This window comes from Argiope bruennichi, chromosome 2 (genome assembly GCF_947563725.1).
Source record: "Argiope bruennichi chromosome 2, qqArgBrue1.1, whole genome shotgun sequence".
In the NCBI taxonomy this organism is placed as follows: Eukaryota; Metazoa; Arthropoda; class Arachnida; order Araneae; family Araneidae; genus Argiope; species Argiope bruennichi.
The window spans coordinates 59,610,126-59,634,462 of NC_079152.1; the positions used below are offsets into that span (position 1 = coordinate 59,610,126).

The 24,337-nt window shown below is 31.2% G+C and overlaps 1 protein-coding gene across 1 annotated transcript in view; it reads right to left on the reverse strand.

The window, feature by feature from the left end:
• LOC129962199 (cytosolic carboxypeptidase 6-like) overlaps positions 1 to 24,337 on the reverse strand; it is a 93,194-nt gene that overhangs the window by 39,453 nt on the left and 29,404 nt on the right. The window contains exon 5 of the mRNA XM_056075939.1: positions 8,731 to 8,933. Coding sequence (XP_055931914.1) covers positions 8,731 to 8,933 — 203 coding nt within the window. The remainder of the gene's footprint in view (positions 1 to 8,730; positions 8,934 to 24,337) is intronic.

Consider the following 24,337-nt stretch of genomic DNA (forward strand, 5'->3'; position numbering starts at 1 on the left):
GAGAAACAAAAGAATCATATTCGAAAAGTTGTTTTAATTCAGAATACTCGTTTAATGACTGCGTTTCCAGTTCATATTGGTAATCGAATGTAGGCTCCAGCTCATCCAGTATTGCGAAAAATTTTGAATCAGAGGAGCTCCTCCTATCCTTTAGTTCTCATATCATTCATTCCTTCTTCCCTGGGGCATTGTGTACAAAACAAAGGTGACGTCCCTCATTGAAGTCAAAGAATTCACGGATCTCGACTGCCCTCTAGATGAGCTTTGAAGGTGAAATGAATGCAAGTGAAGATATTCCAAAACTATGAAAAGTATTTTCATATTTGCTGCGAAACAAATACACCAGGGATATCGTGAAAATCTCAAATCCATTTCAAGTTTGCGCATTTTTCACGTTTACGTACTGCATGCATTTTTAGTGCAATTATTTTATTATGTTCTCTTACTAAAAGCTAGGAGTATGTTTTTAGATATTTTACTTTTGATTTCAAATTTATAATCGATGCTTGAAAATATTTTAATTTTTAAAATTTTATGCAACGCAATTATGAAATTTAAATGGAATGATGCTGAAAAATACGTCAAATAAAATATTTTGGGATGTAAATCAAATAATTTGAAACCAAGCAAATTTAGCAAATTGCACAGTTTTTGCAATAGAGATTTGTCAAAGATAGTAAACATTTTTTAAAATCAAAAATTTCCCTGTATTTCTGGAATTCGGACGTTTTAAATTTTTTTCCCATTATAATTGCTCTCTAAATTTTTAGGTGTAGCTAAGCACTGAGAAATTACAATAATTCCTGTTTTAAAAGTGTGGAATATTTTATAAAATTATTTAATTTTTCCTTTTAATACTTACATTTATTAACAGTTTAATATAGTCTTCTTAATTTGAATTACAAAAATTATTTCAAAGCATTCTTAAGTGCGAGAACAATTTTATCAGTATTTTATTTTTACATACTTTTTTTTAAAAACTTGAGTTGTTTCACGTCTATAGAATTTAATGATTTATTGTTTACACATTTCCTGATGTGCTATAGCCCTTGATGAAAATGCACTATTTTAATACTTTGTAAATTCATGAATTAATCAGTTAATTAAAATAAATTTTGATTTTATACGAGTGGAGCTATGTGTTATGAATTTGAAAAAATGATATTTATAATAATAAATGATAAACTTAACGATTTAAGTAATTAATAATTAAAAATAATTCAAGTAATTAAAAAAATTTATAGTAAAAAAGTAATTTTTTAAAATTACTTTTATTATATTTTTAAAAATTATCATTTTTCTCTTATTGTTATACGCGTTCCCACAATACGCATTTTTTTAAATGCAAGATATCATTTCTTAAGCGTGGAATATTTTTTATTATTGTTATGACTATTGTTATGTGTAATTTTCTTAAAATTTTACAATCGAATCGACATAGATGCATGCTGTAAATCAATTTATTGATTAAAATATATAAGCATACGGAATGCAAAATAATTTATATATATTTATCAGGCTTTCAAAGGAAAAAAAAATGGCATATGCAATTAAAGCAATGGTCTAAATAAAAATTATACACAATAATACGTACAATTTATATGTATGCATAATATTAGATACCATACAAATCTTGTTGTTAAGCTTGGATTGAAGAATAAGTCCCTGAATCGTAACACTTTTTATTTTTTAAAATTTCAAGGAATATATTGAAATTTTAGCATTTGGCAAGATTTTTTTGGCCAAAGTAAAACGACAAACCGAATAGACAAACAGAAACGATAAAAGAGAGAACGTAAAAAAACAAACAAACAAAAAAAAACATCGATCGCATAGTTTTAGAAGGAATTTGCAAAGCACAAGGTCTTGATTCCGTGTCAAAATTAAAAGCCCGCGCATTTCAAAAGTTAAAATATAACGAAGACGGAATTCGAGCGATTAGGAAATTATTTTAAGAGCGTAACTAATTTGAAATTATTATATATATAAGTTACTAATCTATAACAAAAAAAAAAAGCTAGGTTTCTTGGTGCGAAAGTTGGAGGTGTGTCAGTTAAAGTACCTTTCCTTAAAATTAATAACGGTTCACAGTTATGACACCCATTTTATTATCTAATCAATTCCGGAAAAGCTTAAATTCATTACTGGTTTTCAACTTGGATGAAGAAATAAACATAATATAAAGTTGTGATTCTTGAAACCTTACATTAAATAGGCATTATTGTGTATTAAATAAGTACAACATAACTAAGCAATCAGGAAAACATAAGCCGAAAACAAATTGCAATAATTTGAACACAAGTGCTTGTAACTTTCAATACAATTTTGCACCTAGCAATTGTAAAGACTGTTAACTTTCCAACTTTCCCTTTCTTCAGTATCATGTGGATCTTCATCACTCAGTTGAACACAAGTTCATTGATATGACCATCCATTCTTAGAGTAATATCTCCAACAATTTAAAGATGAGTGTTAGGACATGAATGCCTTTCACAATCCGCATAAATCGTCGCGAATTTCATCCATAATTTCCGGTAAAAATTATAAACTTCGGTACATTTGCAGAATATAAAGATCAAAAGCAAGTCTTGCCTTTGATGGAGTTAACTGGAGTCAGACCATGTTTGAAAGTTCACAATCTAGTTCAGCGGATTCATCTCATGACTTAATCCCCTTTGAACAAGCAGATATATTTTTAAGGAATGCACGCGTATAGCGTTCGGCACTGAAGGCCAAATTGAAATTAGTTTTTACAAGCGATTTTACAAATAGGCGAAATGTTAAGCCATCCATATGTCCTAACAGCGCTAAAGAATTTTTGTTTTGCGTCAACTATACTGTTAGTTTGAGCATATTTGCATGTGAACATATGCGATATTTGCAAATGCTTCTTAGGGAAAATAAACTTCTTCTAACGTTATCTTTTAAATAAGGAGAACGTATCATAAACATTGAAAGCGTGAAGATAAAAAAAAAACCCGATTAATTTTTATTTATTGAAGTCATTCGAAATTGTTGTTAGAGAACAAGTTATGTCGGTAAGTTTAATTTATTCAAATGCAAAAAAAGTATTAAATTGGTGAAGCTATAATTAATAAGGTGATAGGTTTGTACCTTTCCTTTAGTACAGAAAATATATGCTCTTTAGGATAGGCAGTTGTACTGGTGGCAATGGAGTGGCCCTTGTTTTTTGTAGCGTGCTTAGCTGAAAAGTCCTTAAAAGTCTTTGCTAAACTCGAAGTTCGTAATTATAAAATCGTTATTAAATTTACCATAGCTAAAAGCCTTTCTTTATTATAATCGTACTGCAAGAAATGTTTTGAGGTATAATCTCTATGATTAACGCACTAAATTCTAATTTCTGTGCAGTGTGTTTTTCTTAGTACTTCTGAAATTTTCAGATGATTTGGTATCGATAGATTTTCCGATTACATACTGGATATTCACTTTTATCTTGGCCCAATAGCGAATATCTAAATCATTAGAGGTGTACATATAATTCCAGTTGTAAAAATACTTTAAATGACGGAAGTAGTTATGTCTTACGTTACTTTAGCTAATAAATATATTTATGAAAAAGTTACGAAATCTAACTTTTTATGTAGTTTCCTTAGTTTCATATTTAATAATATATTTTTCACATTGCAGCTTTTTATTGCAGAATTACGCAATTCTTCTGAAACATTGAAAATCATCATTTAGACGAATTTTACAAATAAGTGCCAAGTCTCTTAGATTAGAAGAGATCGTTTGCAAATTGAAATGATGCATTTTTTTTCCAAATTGTTCCTTAAAATACGACCTCTATTTAAGTTAAACAATAATAATTCGATCCATATTAGTTATAAAGATATTGAACTTTTTTTTCATATATTTTAGCGGGTCGACATTAAAAAAAAATAAATATGGCTGCTAGAGCTGGGAAGCGTATAAAAAGTTAATCTCAGAAATACATTCATTGACTCAAGCAACATAAAATGCTATTTTTCAGTCATTTGAAAAAATTTTGCAACGAAAATTATTTATCTATCTCCACCGGTTAGAAATTAACTATTGAACACGATTATAGCGGACACTCTGCATACATCACAAACAGCAATCGATTTTCTTGAGTGTAATATTTTTTAATATATGTACTGTATTTGACAAGAAGTGTTGCTGAAATTCTACCATTCTTTCAAATTATTCGATTCCAGAAGAATTCATTCCCAATAACGTAGTCTACATAGTGTAAATTATTTTGCTAGTCAATAAGACGAATAAAAAGCGTGTGCAAAACTTCTACACATAAAACATTCATTGAAGAGTTCAGAAAATACTATGTTAACACACTGCGCTCTGCGCGCTCATGCTGTCCCAGGGCCCGCACTTTTTTGAACGCTCTGGAAGCATGCTTGGCAAGCATTTGGATGCATATATGTGTATTTTTAATTTGCATTTGGTATTATATTTACAGATTTCTTTGCAGTCCTTAATGTGTTGAATATTTGTCTCTGGTTGATTATGCATCGATTTAGCCGAAAAAGCATGAAAACGAGATATCTTGTGACCCGGCTACAACGTTCAGCCTACTAAAAACGAGAAATTTCGTGACCCGTACGCAATGTGTTAATTGACCGGCTAAGTAGTCCTACAAATTGGTGTTCTATTTGTTTAAATGAAGGATCCTTCAGAAGAGGTTTTTTAGATACGCATAACTTATTTGAATTTTGAATTTTAATTCTTGGAGCCGGTTTCATCCATTTATTTCATGTAATATTCTTTTATTTCTCCATCTTACTTTGTTACCATTTACTTTGTTAGTGCTTTATATGCAATTATGATATCTACTGAATTCAATTTGCCACTTCGACTTTTCCTATCCAATTTAAAATCAGTAATAAATTCGATAAGTTAAGAATACTGATTTAATTTAGTTCAGTCAGGCTAATGCTCTATTCTGAAGCTAAATGAAAGTTATTTTGGTATGGACCTCATGACTTTTAATTGTGGTCCGTCACAGAAGAGCAGGCACGCCCCTATCTAAACTTCTGCATCACATTAGCCATCTTGAATGGCACACGCATGCATGCATGCTCGCTCGCACTTGAATGACGAATATACAGCCACACACATACACAAATATTTCTGCATTTCGATTTTATTCAGACAACTTCTTAACCGTTTATGTCGTCTTTTAGTAGAAAGACAATTTGTATTTGAAAATTAGAAATTCTTTGTATGTTTGATAAGTGATAAACACAAAGATGAAAAGAGATTTGAAGAGTACTATCGTTGTAAAATATGGGATGTTGCGATTTATTTTTCATTGAATTCTTATTCTGTAAATATTATTTAAAACCATTTTTAGAATTTAATGTGACAGTTTCAAATTACTTAGACAAACAAACAAACGTAAAAATATTTTATTTCATTTTTTTTACCATTTTTATTACAAAGGGAATATTGAGATGGTTTGATTGGACTCTAACTGAAGTCATTAAAATAAAACTGTTAGGTATACATTGTGTCTTATTCCTTCAAATGTGCCCTAATTTCTCCTACGTGACTGTTCATCAAATGAAGTTTATTTTAAATTAATCACTAATTTGACAGATTGAAAATTGCGTAATTAGATATACAGCATTGTATGCGAAGAGGTTAAGTGCTCGTGGTGTGATTGCGAAAGATTAAACACATTTTGAATTGATTCTCACATTAAGAAAATAATTATCGATTTTTTTTACTCGAAACAAATTTAAGATCATGCAATTATGATGATTATTCGAAAGTAATGATATAAATAATGTTCGATTAAGTTAACTTATAAAGCAAAATATCTCTCTAGATTAAATAAGAAAGTAATTGTGCTGCGTCTACTATAATAATAATAAAAAAAAGCCAGCTTCTCTACTGTTATCACACAGGAGAAGCCTTTTAACAAGAGCCATGCCGAAATCCATTATTCTATATAAATAAAAATGAAACCTATTAAAGGTATGCTATAGAAATTCGAACACACAACAGCATTTGTAAGAAAAATTAGAAAAAAAGCTATGTAATGAGAAAAAATGTTTCATTGAAGCTTCCATAAAGCTAAATTAGATCATTAATTAAAAATTATTTCCGCATGTAGACAATATTATTTTGTCTTGAGTCTTGGTATTCTTATTGAATGAAAATATTATAGTGAGTGAGTGTGCGTAATTGCAGTGCATTTGAAGGACTTCTAGAAGGAAAAAAATTATTTGGAATATGTTGAAGTAGCTTGGTATTTGCAACATTTACAGTATGAGGAAATAAATCACACAATAAAAAAAAAGTTAATTCAATTTTTTTTTTCATCTTTCCTCAGCTATAAAAAATATTTTTCCTTTAGAAGCAATAAGGATATTTTTAGCCATGAATGTGCAGAAGATATAATGAGTTTTGTTAACAAAATGTTGTTACCACAAGAATAGGTACCAAAGAATAGAAAGAATAACTATTCTGGTATTTTGAAGGAATATCGTCGTTTCAAAGATTTTCGAAAATGACCGATTTCCAGTAAGGTTTGAAGAAAAGGATTAGTAAATTTAAAACTACAGAAGAACTCGTTGTGCTTTCTGGAAGTGGGGACAAGTTCCATAGAACACTATAATAAATCTCTGGATTGAATCAGGAAGTTGTGGAAAGAATTAGGGAAGCAGCTGATTCAAGATAGTGGATCAGCGACTTGTCAGAAAGTATAGTAGGGACTTTACTAATATTAAAATCTTTTTGCGACGTTATGTATACGCATTTTACTGTTATCCGTATAAAATAAACATTTTGTAGCACTCGCAATCCTGTGTTCCAGAACAAAGAATTAATTTTACCAATTCCATTCTTTCCAAAATTTATGATGACAAATTATAGATTCGAAAGATTTTGTAAACAGATGAAGCGCATTTCACCTCATCAGAGCAAATAAACATACATAATTTTAAGATATGGAGTTCATTCAACTAGCACGCTGTGTTTGAAAAACTTTTGCATTTTGAGTTTCAGTTTGATGTGGTATGAATACTGACTTTTTTATCGGTGCATTTTTGTATCGAGAATGTTATACTAACAAGGTAGTTTATTTCATCCTGATAGGCACAATTTACAGTAAAATTTTAGAAAATGTGATATCTGCCTTCCAAGTAAGAAAATGCCTATATTCTACAATATATTTATAAGGAAGAACCCCACCTCATATTGTTCAGTCTATTAAATAACTGCCTCACCAAACTTTTGGCGAGGATTACATATTTAGCAGATGTTTCTGAAACGCTCGACCATCCATTCACCTAATTCGAATCCTTTAGATTTCTGATTGTGGGGATGTATAAGAAACCGCATCTATAAAGACAAACCTAATTTTGCTGTTGATTTGAAAAGCAGATTTACTAGACCCCTCTTGGAACTTCACCAGGAAGTAATAGGTGCAACTGTGGATCGTGCTGTCCTGCAGCGTTTGAATATATTTAAAGGCCCGCTTAAGAACTGAATTGTTACAATATGTACTTAAAATGCTTTCACAAAGAAAAATATATAATGGTTTCAATCTATAAAGTGATATTATTGAAAAAAGCACCACCTATTGAAAAAATTAACTATTTTGTTAAATTTAGTTAATTTATTTGCTTATGCTGTATATATTAAACATATCAAATTTCTTCAACATGCTCTAAATAGCTTTTCTTCTAAATTCGTTTAAACGCTTTTAACCATAACCACTCAGTATCTGTTTCAAATAATTTGATTTATCGGCTTTTGAGTTACTATTCGCTATTTTTAATTATGTATAATTTTTTAAATTGCTAATAATTTATGGGCCAAAAATGAGTTTTCGGCGATTTTTAAATTTTTTAACAACTCTGAAATTTTTCGTGATGCTCCTGTTTAAAAAAATTCTTTGATATAAATGATTTTTAACTAAAAATAAGACTATAGGCGGTTTGTCTATTTTTTTAGACTTGAAAATACTTTTATACCGAGCAACACCAAGCAATTCACCTAATTAGAAATATGATTATCGATTAAGTATAACGATACCAGATGAACTGAATATATGCAATAACATCAGGTTGAAAAGCTTATTATAGAGCAAACTGTTATGACCACCTTGAACAAACTTTATGTGACTGAGAAGTACTGTCAGTCATTATTACTCTATTTCTATAGTTTAGATATGACAAGGCTTTTAAACTATCTAAGGCTTCTCCTCGTATTAAAAATAGATTCACTACTAAAGTAGATCACGAGTCAATATATAATTCGTTTGCAATCAGTGAATTTTGAATCATGTTAGCACCTTTGAGGACAACTATTTTGACGGAATTCAAAGTTTAAAGGTGATTTATTAAGATTTCCGGATATATACATTGTGGAAATGTTATACTTTTAATGTGTTCTATATGTCATCTAACTGAACTAACAAATAAGAAGCATAACAAAAGGAAACGCTCAAAAAACGTTCATTACTTAAAAATGTTTCGTATTGTATGCATGCTAATGTGACTTAAATTTGAATGTTATAGCATTCAATGTTCTATTGAAATCACAATGAATGTTTTAATCGCCATGGCCACGAGCGCGTTAAGTTTAAAGTAAATGATATTTTGACAAATCAATAAGGCTGAAGTTCAACTTCTAGAGCAGATTAATTTAGGCTACAACACAATTAGTGAAAGTTAATAGAAAAACTGTGTTAGATGTAACATAAAGCAAGAAAAATAATCTCACCTTCTTGAAGTGCCCTGCTTGTTCTTGTCTTTGTTGTAGGCTGTGTGCTCCAATGAGAAATCCGGTGCGCAGTAGCTGAGATGCTTTGGGAAGAGGGTGTGCCGTTGGAAGCGGTACACGTCCGTGTAACTGTTACCGTAGACAAAAGCTCCCAACAATCCTGTATGGGCATGGAGATCTAGATACATGTCTATCTCTTCATCCTAAAGAATACAAAACAGGAATAGAAAATTTTTAGAGCAATGGAAGAGTTCTTTTAAAAAAAGTAAAACCATATCTGAATGATACTTTGAAAGTTTGCTTTTATAGCATAAAATCCAGCACTGGCCGATTTGGTGTGTACCATAACACTTGGGTCAAAGGGTGAATAAATGTTTTTTAGAAGCTGGTCAGATATGACTTTGTAGTTGAATTAATATTAATTATATGACATAATGCCATCCTGCGCCCCAAGTGCGTATAATACTGAGTTATCTAACCAGTTGGATGAGCACAAGGTGGAAAGAAAAAAAGGGGGAAAAAAAAAAAAAGAGAAACATTCAGGGATTTCCATAGAGAATCCCATCGGTGTCAAATCCTGCATAGCTATATTTAATGTTTTGGCGAAGATTATAATTAATTGAAGGGAATAAGAACATGTAAAAACAATTGGTGACAATGGGTTGAACTTACAGGAAAAATGTTGATATTTACAGATGAAATCTCTTTAACTAACTATAGTGGGTAAACTATAGAGATTACAAATATAAGAAAAAAAAGGAAAGAAGATGGGAAAAATTAATAAATAACATTATAAACATCTATATGATATGTATAAATCTATAAGCAAACATTGTAGAATAAGAAATCTGTAGCTTCTGTGTGGTTTCTGTAGTTTTGATTTCTTTCCTTTGTGAGAACGTGACTCGTTGGTTCTGTAGGGTATTACAGTTACGAGAAAATAATTTAGGCTGATTTTGGCGAGTGACATTTTGGTCTTAGCTTTTGAGTAGTCTTAAAGAGATTTTAGTATTTGTGAATATGATTTACTACAGCGTGGATCTTTTCGCGAAATAGGGGCCGCGGTGGCCTGGTGGTAAGGTCTCGGCTTCGGAACTGGAGGGTTTCAGGTTCGTGACCCGATTCCACCGAAGTATCGTTGTGTAAGGGGGTCTGTTACACGTTAAATCCAAACGTTCTCCCGCTGGTGTAGAGTGGTGTGGAGAGGGGGGTGCCAGCTCAGGTGTCGTCCTCGTCATCTGACCGTGGTTCAAAATGACGAGGTCCGTCCCAAAATAGCCCTAGTGTTGCTTTAAAACAGGACGTTAATATAACTGAACTAAACTTTCTGCGAAATAGGGTATTCGATGCAACTCTCCTATATCTTTCTTCCTCGAAACTTGATATTACAGTCACTTCAGGAGTAAAGCAAAATCTGAGGTTAAGTTATCAATTTAGGATCAACAACTGAAAGACTGACAATATTAATTAATATCCGTGATATATTATAATATGAGAATATGATGTGTTCTTGTGTTGCCGAAAAACATTGGGTAGATATAAATAATGTTATATTGCCACATTAAAAAAATAAATAAATAAATGAAACAAATTAATTAAATAAATAAAAAAGAAGGAAGTTGGTAACATGAAAAAAGGATCGATTTCAGAAAATTTCAGATCTACCTTCTGAATTCTGTGAATTAGAGTACAAAATTTTATCTCACAAAACTTTCGCTACTGAAGAAGACGTTTTAAAGACAACAATATTTACTGCTTAAAAGAAAAGAATGCTAGGGCATGCATATTGCCTTTTTTTCAATTAATTATGATGCTAAGCGTTGCAGAAACAAATAAAAGCACAATGACTACAACGTGGATAAAAAAAGCATATTTAGTAGTTCCTGAACTATGTAAAATTCTTTAAGTTCTAAATCATGTTTATAATTTAATCTTGAGCCTTTCATGGCAGTCTTTAAGCATTGTTTTTTTTTCATACACTCTTTTTAGAAACTCACCTCAGAAATGATGGGAGTCTTAAATGCACTGATATATTTGTAAAAATAAATCGCCTCACATTCTAGTATTTTTTAGAAAAGAACCCATTACCCGTTCGTTGACAATAACAGCCATGAGATTAATGTACTGGAGGTGAAATGTTTGTCTAAGCGATTTATTGCTGGTCATCACGGCAGACCTGGGAAAGAGCACCATCGGGTAGCGTATCAAACACTTGGTTCTATGGCTACTTCAGGCGCAACTGCTTTGCTTTGTTTCCTGCGTACAAGCTTCTGTTTTCTGGGATTTTGTTGTTTTTGATAAAAATTGTAATTATTTCAGCAAATCTGATTTATAAATCCACTTATATATTTTTAAAGACAGCTATAATCATATCATCATATCATTATTAGAACATTTAATATGAAAGAATAGTTTATACCAGTTATTTAATCATCTCTGATGATATCTGAATTTTTATAAAGCTTTGCTGAAAGTCTTGCAGATGAGCGGTTTGTACTTCACTGTACAGAGAAGAAAACCGAAGTGCAAAATGGATATCTTTCTTTCAATTTATTGAAAAAAATATGATGAAAAATACAATTTTTGTTTACAATTTCTGTAAAAAAAAAGATGGTATATCAAATTTTTTTTATCCAAGCTGTTGCGTTTCAGAGTTTACAGAATGCGAATATACAGGCAGACAAACAGACTGCCTTTAAGCAGATTTGACTCTAAATTTTATATATGTACAATTTAGATACTAAATATGTGTATTCAATTTTATCTATCTAGCTCTGAGTTTTGTAGTTATAATATTCATTTGTACTCTGACAACTAGACATTTTCTTTAAATGGATTTCATTCAAAATTTGATGAAATCTACAAAATTTGTCCTAAAGACCAAATTTTATCCATCTAGATTAAATGGCATTTGAGTTATCGTACAAAATTTGTCCTAAAGACCAAATTTTATCCATCTAGATTAAATGGCATTTGAGTTATCGTATTCACAGACAGGCAAACTGACAGAAGGATATAATTTCAAAAATATTTTTTATAACTTAGATGGGTTTTAAATGTGAAGATTCGTCAAAATTACGTGGTAGAACTTTTCGACAATTACATTACTATTTATTTGCATAAGAGAAAATAAGAATGATTAATAGAAAAACACATCGTATTATTTATGTCTGAATTAAAATTGTGTGAACTCAAATAAAAAAAACAACATTTTTTAGCAATGTACAACTATGTATTAAAACTCTGAGATGGAAGCTATGCATTCATTTTTTCCGTAGGGAAAAGTTGCAGCTAGTGATCAAGTTCTCCCTTTACGTAATTATCATAATCGTTGAATGACTATAGAGTATCTCGTACGCAAAAAAATCTATTCTACGATACGGTCATCCGGTTTGATAATATTTCCTTCTTTACTATTATAAGGAAAATGTAAATGAGTATTTTGCAAGAAAAATTCAAATTGCAAGCATTAAAATTAGATAACAGAAGCATAATATTTGCATATTTGCTTACCTCTTAATTATTGCGATCAAAGAAAGGCTAGATCTTGTCGCACGTTTCTACATCTTTAGAAGAGTTTAGTTATATTAAAGTAGCATTTTAAATTAATACTAGAGTTATTTTTCAAATGGACTTCTTCATTTTGAATCCGGTGAGATGACGAGACGGCATCAGTGCTGGATTTCTTTCCACTCTTCTGAACCACGCAGACAAACAGGTTCAATGTGCATCAGACTTCTTACATAGAGTTCGGCAGAATCGAGGCTAGAACCCTATGATAACAAAGCCTGGATTTTGCTACCAGGTCATCACGCCTTTTGCATCTCTGGTAAAATCCTGTTATACAGGTAATTCCGATTATCTGTTGTATCTTTGGAATTAACAAAAAAGTATTGTTTTAAGATTTTGTTCCCTACCTTCTCTGTTCCGTGGTAAATTACGAAAAATGAAAGGAATAGAAATATCTTCCAATTTAAAAACAACACGAGTATTTTTTAAATGTTATTTCAACAAATATCAAATATAATTTATTGAAGTATAATTTTTAATGCTGTTTTGATGCAGATAAAATATATATAACCCAAAATATGTAAAAAATCTCTGTATATTTGCCTTGAAACTTCAAAACTTTGGGATTTGACGGTAAGTAATAAAATTTAGATGAAACTTAAAAATGAATTTGCAGTTGCATTTGGTAAACGAATAAGTTGAGTTTAAATGTTTCAGTTGAAAAATATTTATTTATTTTTTAATCCAACCATTTAACCATTTCAATCCAAAGGTCAAAATTCAGCTATGCTATTGAAAATGAATAGAATTAAAAGTCTAAAAAATTGTCTTACTAAGAATGAAAATAAACTTTCTTTGGAAAGATATTGTCACGTAGGTACTTTAGTATGGAACTGAATGACACACATACAAAAGAAGTAGAGCTAAACTAATTTTTTAACTCAACTCAGAACACAATGACTGACAGATCTTCTGCTTTTATACTAACAGGGAAAGTTCCAGAATACTTTTCTGGAGACAATAAGAAAAGTCCAGAACACTTATCTGGTAAACTAAAGAAAGTTCCAGAATCTTCTGGAACATGAAATAAAGGAAAACATAAAATCAAGGAATTAAATATTAACACAAACTGTGAATCGCATTGTTTCTAGCGGGATTCGAACTTACGATCTCTTGATTATGAGATCAGTGCCATGACCATTCGACCATGGAAAATCAGTTGCCTCTTTTCAATGCGGCAATATAATTTTTTAAAAACTTGACTATAGATTTCACTTGATTGATTTTATCGGCTCCTCGTTTTAACAATATACGAGAATTATTTAACGAGATGGATTTTGTGAATTAAAACCGAGATCAGAATAGATATCCGATTCTACAGGCTTCATCAACTTGTAGATAAAGAAGCTTTAATTCATTGCAACAAATTTAATGTTCGTTTGAAATCATTTTCTCACATGAAGCTAATCCAAATTTTTCTAGAGCGACATTCACCCGAGGCCAACTATTGTTCGCAATAGACAGTGGCAAATAACTGCCTGAAGGAAACAACCATTTCCCATTGTTCCAGTGGGATCACATGATGTTCCTGAAGTAGGCGTGACTTCTCATTGCGTCCAATAGTTGTTCTCGTGTGAACGCTGTTTTACCAAGAACTCTCCGACAATGGCTTGAGTCGGGTTCTGAGCCTATGAGTCGCGATTCCATACGTGATTTCACTGTAGTTCCACCGTATATGTTGGCCTTCATTTCACCGGGATGTCAGAGACCGATTATTGTCTGCTAAATGTGGTTAAATAATCATTCATTTCTGCCTCTTACAAATATAACTAACAGGGATAACTTAAAGTGTAGATTTTGATTTTTGTCATTCAATATTTATTTAATATAATATTTATGTTAGATTTCATTTTATAAAATTCTTTAATAAAATACCATTATTTTAGAAACCAGTTTTTCTTTATCTCGTCGAATTCTTCAAGATTAAGGATTGTTCTAAATTTTTAAATAATGCTTTAATGGAACATAAAAGAGCGTCCCTGAAGTTGGTATATCAGATTGTAGGCAGACGATCTATTGCAAAAGTAAAATAAATAAATAAATTTAAAAAAAACTGATAGAAAAGACTTGATCGTTTAAAAAGCTTAGAATTCTGAAAAAAAGTAACGGTACAAATTCTAGGTGGTCAAATTATGATTTTAACAACAACAACAAAAAAAATAAATAACGTGGTTACATTATTATTATTTAATGTGTAATACTAGACATGGTGTGGTGCAAATTTTAAAATATATAACGAAAATCAGTAAACTCAAAGTTTTGTTCTCAATAAACCTGTGCTACATTAAGAGAAAAAAAAAATAATGGTTACCATCTATTGCGGAACATTCCTAAAGGAGTTGGTGGTTTCTTTTATCGCATAGAAAAAAAGGAAATCTATTTAGGAGAGAGAATAGCTTGGGATCTTCTGATAGAGGACGATATGTCTTCATAGTAATAATCATATGATTTAAAATCTAGATGGGGTCGTTAGATTGGAATATCCGGTCCATTAAGGAATTAAAAAGGACATATGAATAGGATTTAAGCAGGTTAAATTCTTTTATCCTAATATTACCCCTCTCTCAAACATAGACCCAACATGTAAACATATTGGAAGGCTAAGATGCTTAAAGCTTTACTTCCCAATAAAATGCTTCAAATAATAGAGACCTGCACATCTAGGACAAATAATCAAGAATTCACATTGACTCTTCATGTGTTAGTATAATTAATGTAAAGTGAAAGAAAGAAAAATCATAATCTTGTGACGATACATAGTACGTTTTCATAGTAGTTACTACGCTTGTTAATCTTACTTAAAGAGTTTCTGTTTGAATTATCCATATGTAAACTTAATGAAAATGATTCACAAGTATAAGTGCAACTGTAATTATATATTTATTCACAAATTATTATATTATTCTCTTAAAGGTAAATTAAAAAAAAAACTAGTTAATAACAGAAAGTAATTGAGATTTCTTTAATTTTATATTCGACGGAATCAAATCTTTACCAGTTTGCTCATGCCAATAAACAAAGAAATTTTATTCAGTGTTTACACTCGGGCAGTTATAAGACGGTCACTAGGCAGCGCATGCGTAGAAAGGCTGTAAAATGCTGCTCAGTCGCAAGCAAGTAATTGTCTCTAAGTATTGTATTCTTTTTTCTTATTGCGCATGCGTTTGTAGAATTCGGCGCTTTTTTTGGCGTCAAAAAAATTGATCACTTATCATAGATTAATTCCGACATATTTTGCTCTTTGATCTTTCTGATGCGAGGTTATGTTTTTTTCTAATTTTATTTGCCATTTCTTTTTTATAGTTTTCCAAATTTAGGTATGTTGCCTTTTTTTAATTTTACGATGTTTTTTTTTGTGTAAAAATCCATTATTCGAATACGATGCGCAGTGAAAAAGAAAAATTTAGAGAAGGCAAAATGGCGATTTATAGCCAAGCATAGAATGCCTGAATCTGTTTTATGAAATTGTGGCAAACATAAATCCTTCTGTGTCTGCGCATGTGATGCTTACTTGTCGTCTTATAACTGGCCGAGTGTAAACCTGGCATTATGTAAGATACTGACGTCATTTCTTTAGTAGAGGTATAAAAACAATTCGGCACCTCATTCAGTACTATCATTTCTGGTTTTCGTTTTAAAAATGGCATACGAGTTTGATGAAATTCAGTTTTTGAAAATTGAGGGGCGAGACTGGTGGCAGAGCATTAAAAGAATTCCTCTGAAATTATTAGATCAGGATTTTGGGAAGGAGGTTCAGTTTGGAGAACTTGAAGAATTGCTCACGGAATCGACTGCATCAAACGAGGGAAGTTCGTCAAGCAGTGAGAAAATATATGACATTGACAACTTGAAGTTGAAAGAAGACGTCATAAAAGAATCCGGTTATTCCAAAGTGAAGTTCGGAGATGAATTTTTTGAAGCAGAGATATTCTCTCGTCAATTTGATAAAAATGACTTCAATGCGAGAATTGAAAAAGGATTCTTGATTATCGGCGGATGCCAGAAAGAAAAAGTGGAAGGCGATGGAACGCTATGGAGGCATTTCGAACGTCGTTACATGCTACCACACGACTGCCATATTACTGATGTCAAACGTCAATTGAAGGTACAACATATCGAAGGAGGAATCTCTGTAAGAGTGCACAAGACTCCTGTAGCTACCCCAGGAAGGAAAGACAAGCATCGATGAAAATGTAAGCTACCACTGAACTAAATATTTTGTCAATGAAAGTGTTAATCATTCATGCGTGAATTCTATTCTAGAGAAAACGGGAACACTGTTGGCAAACATAAAACATAATCCTAAAAACTTTCTTTATAAACACCTAATGTATCTCGTTTAAGATCAAAATAAATTTTGTTCTGAATTTGCTTCGATATTTATTTTTACTGATGTCTCGCACTAGAATGAAGCTGAAATATATGAATGTTACCCCAATTTAGACATGCTATGTTGGAGATTGGGAACTTTCTACTTGACAAAAAAATTGATTCTTAATGTAGTTGAAAACTCTCGAACATGATGGAAAATGTTCAAAAAAATGCAAAAAGTAATTCTTTCTACAATATGCTATAAGTTCTCCGTTATTAAATAATGGAAGTGAATTAGAATGGCAGTGAGGGGTAAAAACGAATAGCATGTTTCGCCCTTTGCACTCGGATGGCGACTATCGCTCGCCATTCAGGAAGGTGCATCATTTTAACGTTTTATTTATTTTTAATTGTTAAAAATACCTGGGAAAAAATGGTAAGAAGATGTGGAAATTAAAATATATATATTTATATTTTGCGGAGTAATGAACAAATTCTTGTCTTAAGTGAAATATTCATCGAATTACTTCACCGAGTGCAACGGGTTAATATGTTGCCTGCCGCGCTAAGTTTCTTGGAATGTAATTTATATGGGCCCGTCGATTATGGGTAGCTTCTTCCGCCGTGGCGGTGAACGTGTTAATTTAAAGCTACTTGCTAATTAGATTTGCATACATCCTTTTGTCCTACTTGTTTGCATTCGAATAACTAGCAATAAGAACAGGACTCTCCAATTTTTGTCAATTAGTCTTTAAATTGCAAGCCAATTATCAGCCTTTCCCTTCCGCGACAATAGAAATTTTGGATCATTAAAGTAACAGGGTGTCATATCGCCTTTGTCGTCTTGTATCGCGACATGCTTGATGGATATAATTTTTGTTAATAAAGATAAGCAGCATTCTAAGTGAGATTTAAAGGAACACAAATCTTGTTTATCAATTCTGAAAAAGAACAAAAGAACTTTGCATTAAAATCGTGTTTTAATCTCCCATAGACATAATCTGAAGATCGCGGTTTGGTTAACTCGCAAAGCATCTTGATTAACTACACGATGAGCAGCGAAATTTTACTTGAGAACAAGCTCAATATTCGTTTTGCAGGGTTCATATTTAAATATTGTTAATTCGCATATTTGGCGAGTTATCGCTTTGAAGGGGGAAAAAGAACTAAATTAAAAAATAAAACTAACATAGTATACATCTGTTAATACTTCGATTTTTTGAGAAGTAAGAAGAGATTTCGGATTTCATATAATGTAATCTAAAGGTCAAAGAAAATGTTTTTTTTATTGAAATTATTTTTCTACATTAGTTTATTTTCTAAAATCTTGGGAAAAATTTTATGAACAAAGAATAAAATTGTAGGAGCTTTGCTACGAAAATAAAGTCAATATTTCTGGCATAACTTGATTGTGTTTTTGTCATTACTCTCACGCTTGTAAAGAGCTAAATATTCAGGATTCTTTATTGTTTGCAAAGTCCCAGTGTCATCAAAAATAGTTTGTTCCTTCGTACTTGGTGGGGTTGCTCTTCGGGGGCCCCATCAAGTTTCCCGCATGGCCTCTGGCTGGGGCGGGGTATCACAAAGTACTCATACCATAATGGGGAAATCGTCTCTTACGATGTTGGCCAAAGACAAGCCTGAAATGAAAAGTTGTATGCGAAAATGTTTCATTAATCCTTCGCATTCCTACATCTAGTCTGACTGCCATTATACAGGATGCATCGTTTTCACATTCTTATTGGATAATGATTTTTATAACAGCAAAAACTTTCACATTAATTTAAGAGTTAACTTATAACTATTTCTGAGATTTCTAAGACATCCTTATACTCAAATATGTATAATAATTCATTTAAATAAATGGTTGATAAGAATGAAGTAGTTTCCACAGGTGTGTTTTTTTGGCCCCCAAAGCACCCACCAGTTTAATTTTTTTTTAATAATAAATCTCAAGAAGAAGAAATCAGTTACAACAAATGACCTTTCACATTATCAAATAACTTAAGTATTATTATTAAAAACTTAAATTCTTTGAAATAAATATGTCATTTATTCGTTCTCCTAATTTGTTCTCCAATGTTCTCCTAATTTTGGGAGAAATTTCGGTGGATTGATGATTATATAAAATGGGTATGGGCTTAAACAAAAAAAGTGTTTTACGCAAAAATGGATTTAAATGTTTATATCTAACCGAAATATCTCAAAATTCACAATTCTCCGGATTATATATTAATCGCCATTGGTAACCAGTTGTTCCATCTGGGATATTGGCTACATTTAATTTCAGTTTAATCACTTAGATGAAAATTTCATGTCCATAATTCTATCAAATTGCCAGCTGTTAAAGCCGTATTATTTTAGTTGCTATGGAGACCAGTCCCATGACATCATAGCGCTATTAAAAACGTAAATATTCGATACATCTGTCTTCGAAAATTCGCGGCATAATAACTTCACTTTTTATTTATCTTGTAAACTACACAGATATTATACAGAATCTTTCTACTTTGATTTTCAATAATGGAAAACAACAACAACCACGTGATGAAATAATGAATGGAACAATGTAAATGGTTCGAATTTCAAAACCTATTGTTCAATTCAAATTCTATTGTTGTTTTGTTTGATATAGATTTTTTTTTGATTTTATTTGATATTGTTGAATTGTTAGAATTTCAAAATCTATTGTTGAAAAATGAAATAAATTTTTTTTTTTAAATTGTAAAAACTGTGGGAAAATTTCCGCGACTTGTTTATATTAAAAAAGTAATTGTTTTAAATATTGAAACGGTGAGGAAATTATAATATTATCCTGGAAAAACTCCAAAATTCAGTTTAATTTTTTATTAATTAAAATTTAAAAAATCGCTCTAAGGTGTACATTTTTATCTTCCAAAATATATAGTGTGCCAAATTTGATATTTGTAGGCCAAACAATCTGGGCTGTGAAGCGCCAACACACACACACACACACACACATACATACATACATACATACATACATACATACATACATACATACATACACACACACACTTCTTGATGACAAAGAGAGATAGATATAAGTTGAGTAATATCTGATCTTGTACTGTTCTGAAAATAATGAAAGTATCCTAAATTAACATTAACAAATCGAGAAGAAGAAAAAATTAAAAATATAGTCCGAAAATCAGATGGGCTTGATTGGTCTATTTTCTCATAGTCCGTGTATATTGTATTAGGCGTTGCCTTCTGTGCTTAGCGAGTCTTATATAAATAATTTGCAGAAACAATGTCTATTTGCCATCCGTCTGTCTTGAAGCTACTTTTTTAGTATTATTTTTTTCTTTTAATGGAACGATTTTCAAATCGTAAAAAAAATGCAAATTTGCAAATAACAGCCTAATATATAGATTAAAATAGCAATCAATTGAAATTTTTTTTCCATATAATATATGATGTATGCACAACGATATAAAAAAATAATTGTCGTTGCCCAGATTGTCTTGGATACCATAAAATAACATTAATGTAACATATATCTTCTACCGCATTTTTTACGCAGGCTTATTGCCTTGTGGATATACGTACATAAAGCGAATTATTCTAACATTCCGCTCTAGTTCTCACCAAACAAGGAGCCGACAAACTGAACAAATAATATCCAGCCTTGAGTAAACAAATTTAATTGAAAATAGATTGGTAGACGTATATCAATTAACTAAATATATTTATCCAAGAATTCCATCGGGAAAAATTAGGGAGATGTTTAAGATGTCAATAAATTGCTCTCTTGAAAGAGATATCATCATCAAATTCTTAAAGTAATCCAGAAAAGTGGTAAAATGTAAAGACAACGCTGTTGTTTTCGAATAAAATATATCTTTTCAGAAATTCAATTTGAAGATGGTTTATTTTATGCTAACGAACTAGTAGTAAATAATGAAGTATTTTTATCTGCAGTTGAAACAAATAGCTTAAAATAATGGATTGAAAATTTCTTATAAAGTTGCAATTTTTTAACTTTCTAAACTCTAGATATCCACTACTAGATAAAATAAACTGTATAAAATTACTGGTGGATATCTGTACACCTACTGGTGTCCACCATATATACTAACATGTTAAAAACTATGAATCGTCTATTGATTATCGTCGGAATGTATATTTACTAATTCCCTTATTCACGACAGTCAAAATTAAAGGATTAAGTAATTGTATGCAATCGTTTGATATATCAGCTTCTTGCTTAAATGTTTTTTATGATCTTTAAAATGTATAGAATAATAACGCTGCCGTTTAAGATTTTTCTCAACTGTGGTGGCAATGCATCATATGCTTTTAAAACTTATAAACGAAAATTAAGTTATTCTAGGACGCTATGATTTGACACACATCAGGCATGCACATCTATGCATTTTTAATTGACATAACAGCACATTCCCGAAATAAAAAGTGCAATTCTAATTAGAAAGTAAAAGATGTACGACATTCCAGGATTTCAAAGTAGTTAGAGATACTCCGGATGTTTCTGGTGACTTATTACAGGATGGTCTGAAACCGTACCGAAAAAAGTCTAGTGATGATCGTACACATCAAGATAAAAAATTTTTATCAGTGAAACAATCGATCACAAATGCTGATAAACTTAGAGGATCTTTATCAGTGAATGGCGAAAGATTCATAAGGTAAATTATACAACAAAATGTAAGGGAATATAAATTTACTATAATACAGACTTATGAATAACATAGTTACAAACCATATACAGCATGATAGATACAATGATATGTAACAACCATATTAACAATAAATCTTAAATGACTTAGAGCAAGTATTTGAAGAACTTGCCACTCAAAACGACATGCTTCATATGCTGATATATAAATGTTATTGTGAATTCTTATGCTGTGAATTTTATTAGGTATATCCTTTCCTGTTCCTTGTAGGGGGGGGTGTACATTCGTGATTCCAATTCTATAGTACGATCTTCCGTAGAAGTTTCAGTTGGAGTTCTCACTGAAGTTCCGAAACTACACTATATATGGAAGTATTTTAGTTTTAATATTTATGATTTATTTGTATCCTATGCAATGTATAAATTGGATAGGATGATTTAATGAATATGACTTGGTCATCATTCTTTGAAGTATGATTGTTGAATTTCGGGCCAGAATGTGCCAAGTGTTATCAAGAACAGTCAGCATCTTGCCATGTGCTTTATGCTATGGATCCCTTCTGTATCTAAAAAGGTCTAGACACAATTGTAGCATAATGGCAGCGCTTCCTGTTCATTCTAATGGATAAGCCGTGAGCCAAAATTAGGCTTAGGGAACGCTAATAGGAATGCCAACTAATATATAGTTGACACTTCGGAGACAACTCCATGTCTTGCAAATGGCATTACGTAAAAATGTATTCCAAATACAATTTTTATGTAATTTTGTACGCAATGTTAATCCACTTTGAAAGTGCATAGAAGTCTCGAATGATTACACTTCATGATTGACATACTCCCCTCCCTTTTCAATGCTAAATAGACTGATTACCACGAATGTTAACATTGTTATATTTCAAATATGCTATTGAAAGGTCGTGTTTTGGAACAGGAACGTTCCAGCTTCAAAACTTGTTTCTTCGGGAAAACCGCCAGGTAAGTAGGATCAGTCCATTTTAAATCTATTGGGAATTAATGCCCACTTGTTGAGATTTAGAGAGAAAAAGGAATTATCTGCTCAGATGTCAGCATCTCCATCTGATCACGGTTTAACATTAAGATTTCCGTTAAAAATAAAAACTTAGAAAGTTGGATAGAAATCTTTTATAAAGATATATAAGCTTATTATTTATACTTGAGCTATTTGTCTGTTAATACATATAAAAATCATTTTATTTACCACCAAAACTTTATTAAATGACCTATTAGAAAGTATAGTTTAACCATCTTTTGCATAAACATTTGTTATTGTCAGGATACCATTAATTGTGGCATGAATATTTATTACAAGATTTTATATGTGAATTGTAAGAATATTTGATATATTGCTTTACAATGTTGTAAGATATATCAAAGTAGGTTATAGCATGAATATTTATCAAAAATTTTATTTGTGAATTCCAAGAAGATTTGATATATTACTTTAAAATGCAGTAGGATATATTCAGATTATTTTATTTATAGAAAAAAATAATAGTTACATAAAGCATTTGCACAGACAGTTTCTCATAGTTTTGGTGATAAATTTATCCTTGTTAGTGTAATTTTTTACTTTTCAATGAAGAATAATGTCACAATAAAGACTACTGCCCCTTTCGTTATTTTTTTTCATTAAATTCCATGAAACCTTGCTTGAAAAAAGATTTTAACATCGCAGAACGCATTTCATTTGAAATTCTGAATATAATTATACGATTTCAATAATTTTCACTTCTATTATCAATTTAAATAATTTTTGTATTTGCCGTGAAAACTGAATTTTTAGTTTATATAATATACTTACTAAGAAATTTTTCATTACTCAGTTAAAACGTCATTTTCTTCCTCTAAAAATATTGTACGGTTGAAGCGAAGATTAGTGTGCAACCGAGTTTGTTGCTAATGTGGCAACCGAACAGAACGCTCTTCTAGCAACCCTAATGCTGTTTTTTGTACTACTTTTTAATTGTACATGAACTAAAACTATTTTATGAAAAATATTAAATTAAAGATAATAAAAAAATATCAATTAAAGATTTTAATTTTATTCTTTATTATAATTAAAAAAAATTTTACAACTAATTAGGCACTACAATTTTATTTTTAATGTGAATACGAACAGAAAATATTTATTCTTTTACAATTTTTAACTGTCAATATGCGCTTTAAAAAATCGTCTGAATTCTTACTGTACGGAATCGTCTGCATTTTTACTTTAAAAGTCAGCTGAAATGGAATTCTTCGCAGTTCTGTTTATTATTTTGGTGCTCTAATGGTTGGTTCCATTGATAATTTGTTATGTCGGCAATTGTGCAAGAATGGATGTCGGGTAAATGGGATGGAAGACAGTAATTCGAACCTGCAGAATGGATGAAGTGTAAGTGGAATATACCTACTATATATTCTTTTTATGAGTTGGTGAAGTTAGGAAATGATGTTTGTTTGAAATTTTGTATGGAGAATGGTTTGATTGCTTCTAAATGTGCATGTCCGGTGTGTGGTGAGAATATGAAACTGATTGATTTGGATGACAGAATCGATGGGAAGATCTGGTGTTGCAGAAAGAAAGGATTGAATCCGCACCATATTAAAAGGTCCGTACTAAAGGGTTTCTGGTTCGATAAAAGTCATTTGGATTTAGGAATAGTTTTATGTATGGCGTATATGTGGTTAAACCGAATGAGGAGTGAAAGCATTGGGGATGTTTCAGCAAGAACGGTGACTGATTGGATGAATTTTTGTAGAGGTGTGTGTGAGGATGCTTGTTTAACCTTTGATGGGAAAATCGGTGGGGTTGGAAAGATTGTTGAAATTGATGAAAGTAAGTCTGGGAAGAGAAAATACAATAAAGGAAAGCGAATGGAAGGGCAATGGGTGTTTGGAGGATTAGTCAGCTATACAAATGACTGTTTTTGTTTATTTGTTGTTTTGTTGTTGAAGTAGTGCTTGAAAGAAGTGCGGATGTTTTACTGGAGGTTATAAAAAGACCTATTCTTCCGGGTAGCACCATAATTTCAGACTGTTCGGCATCGTATAATTGTCTCGATA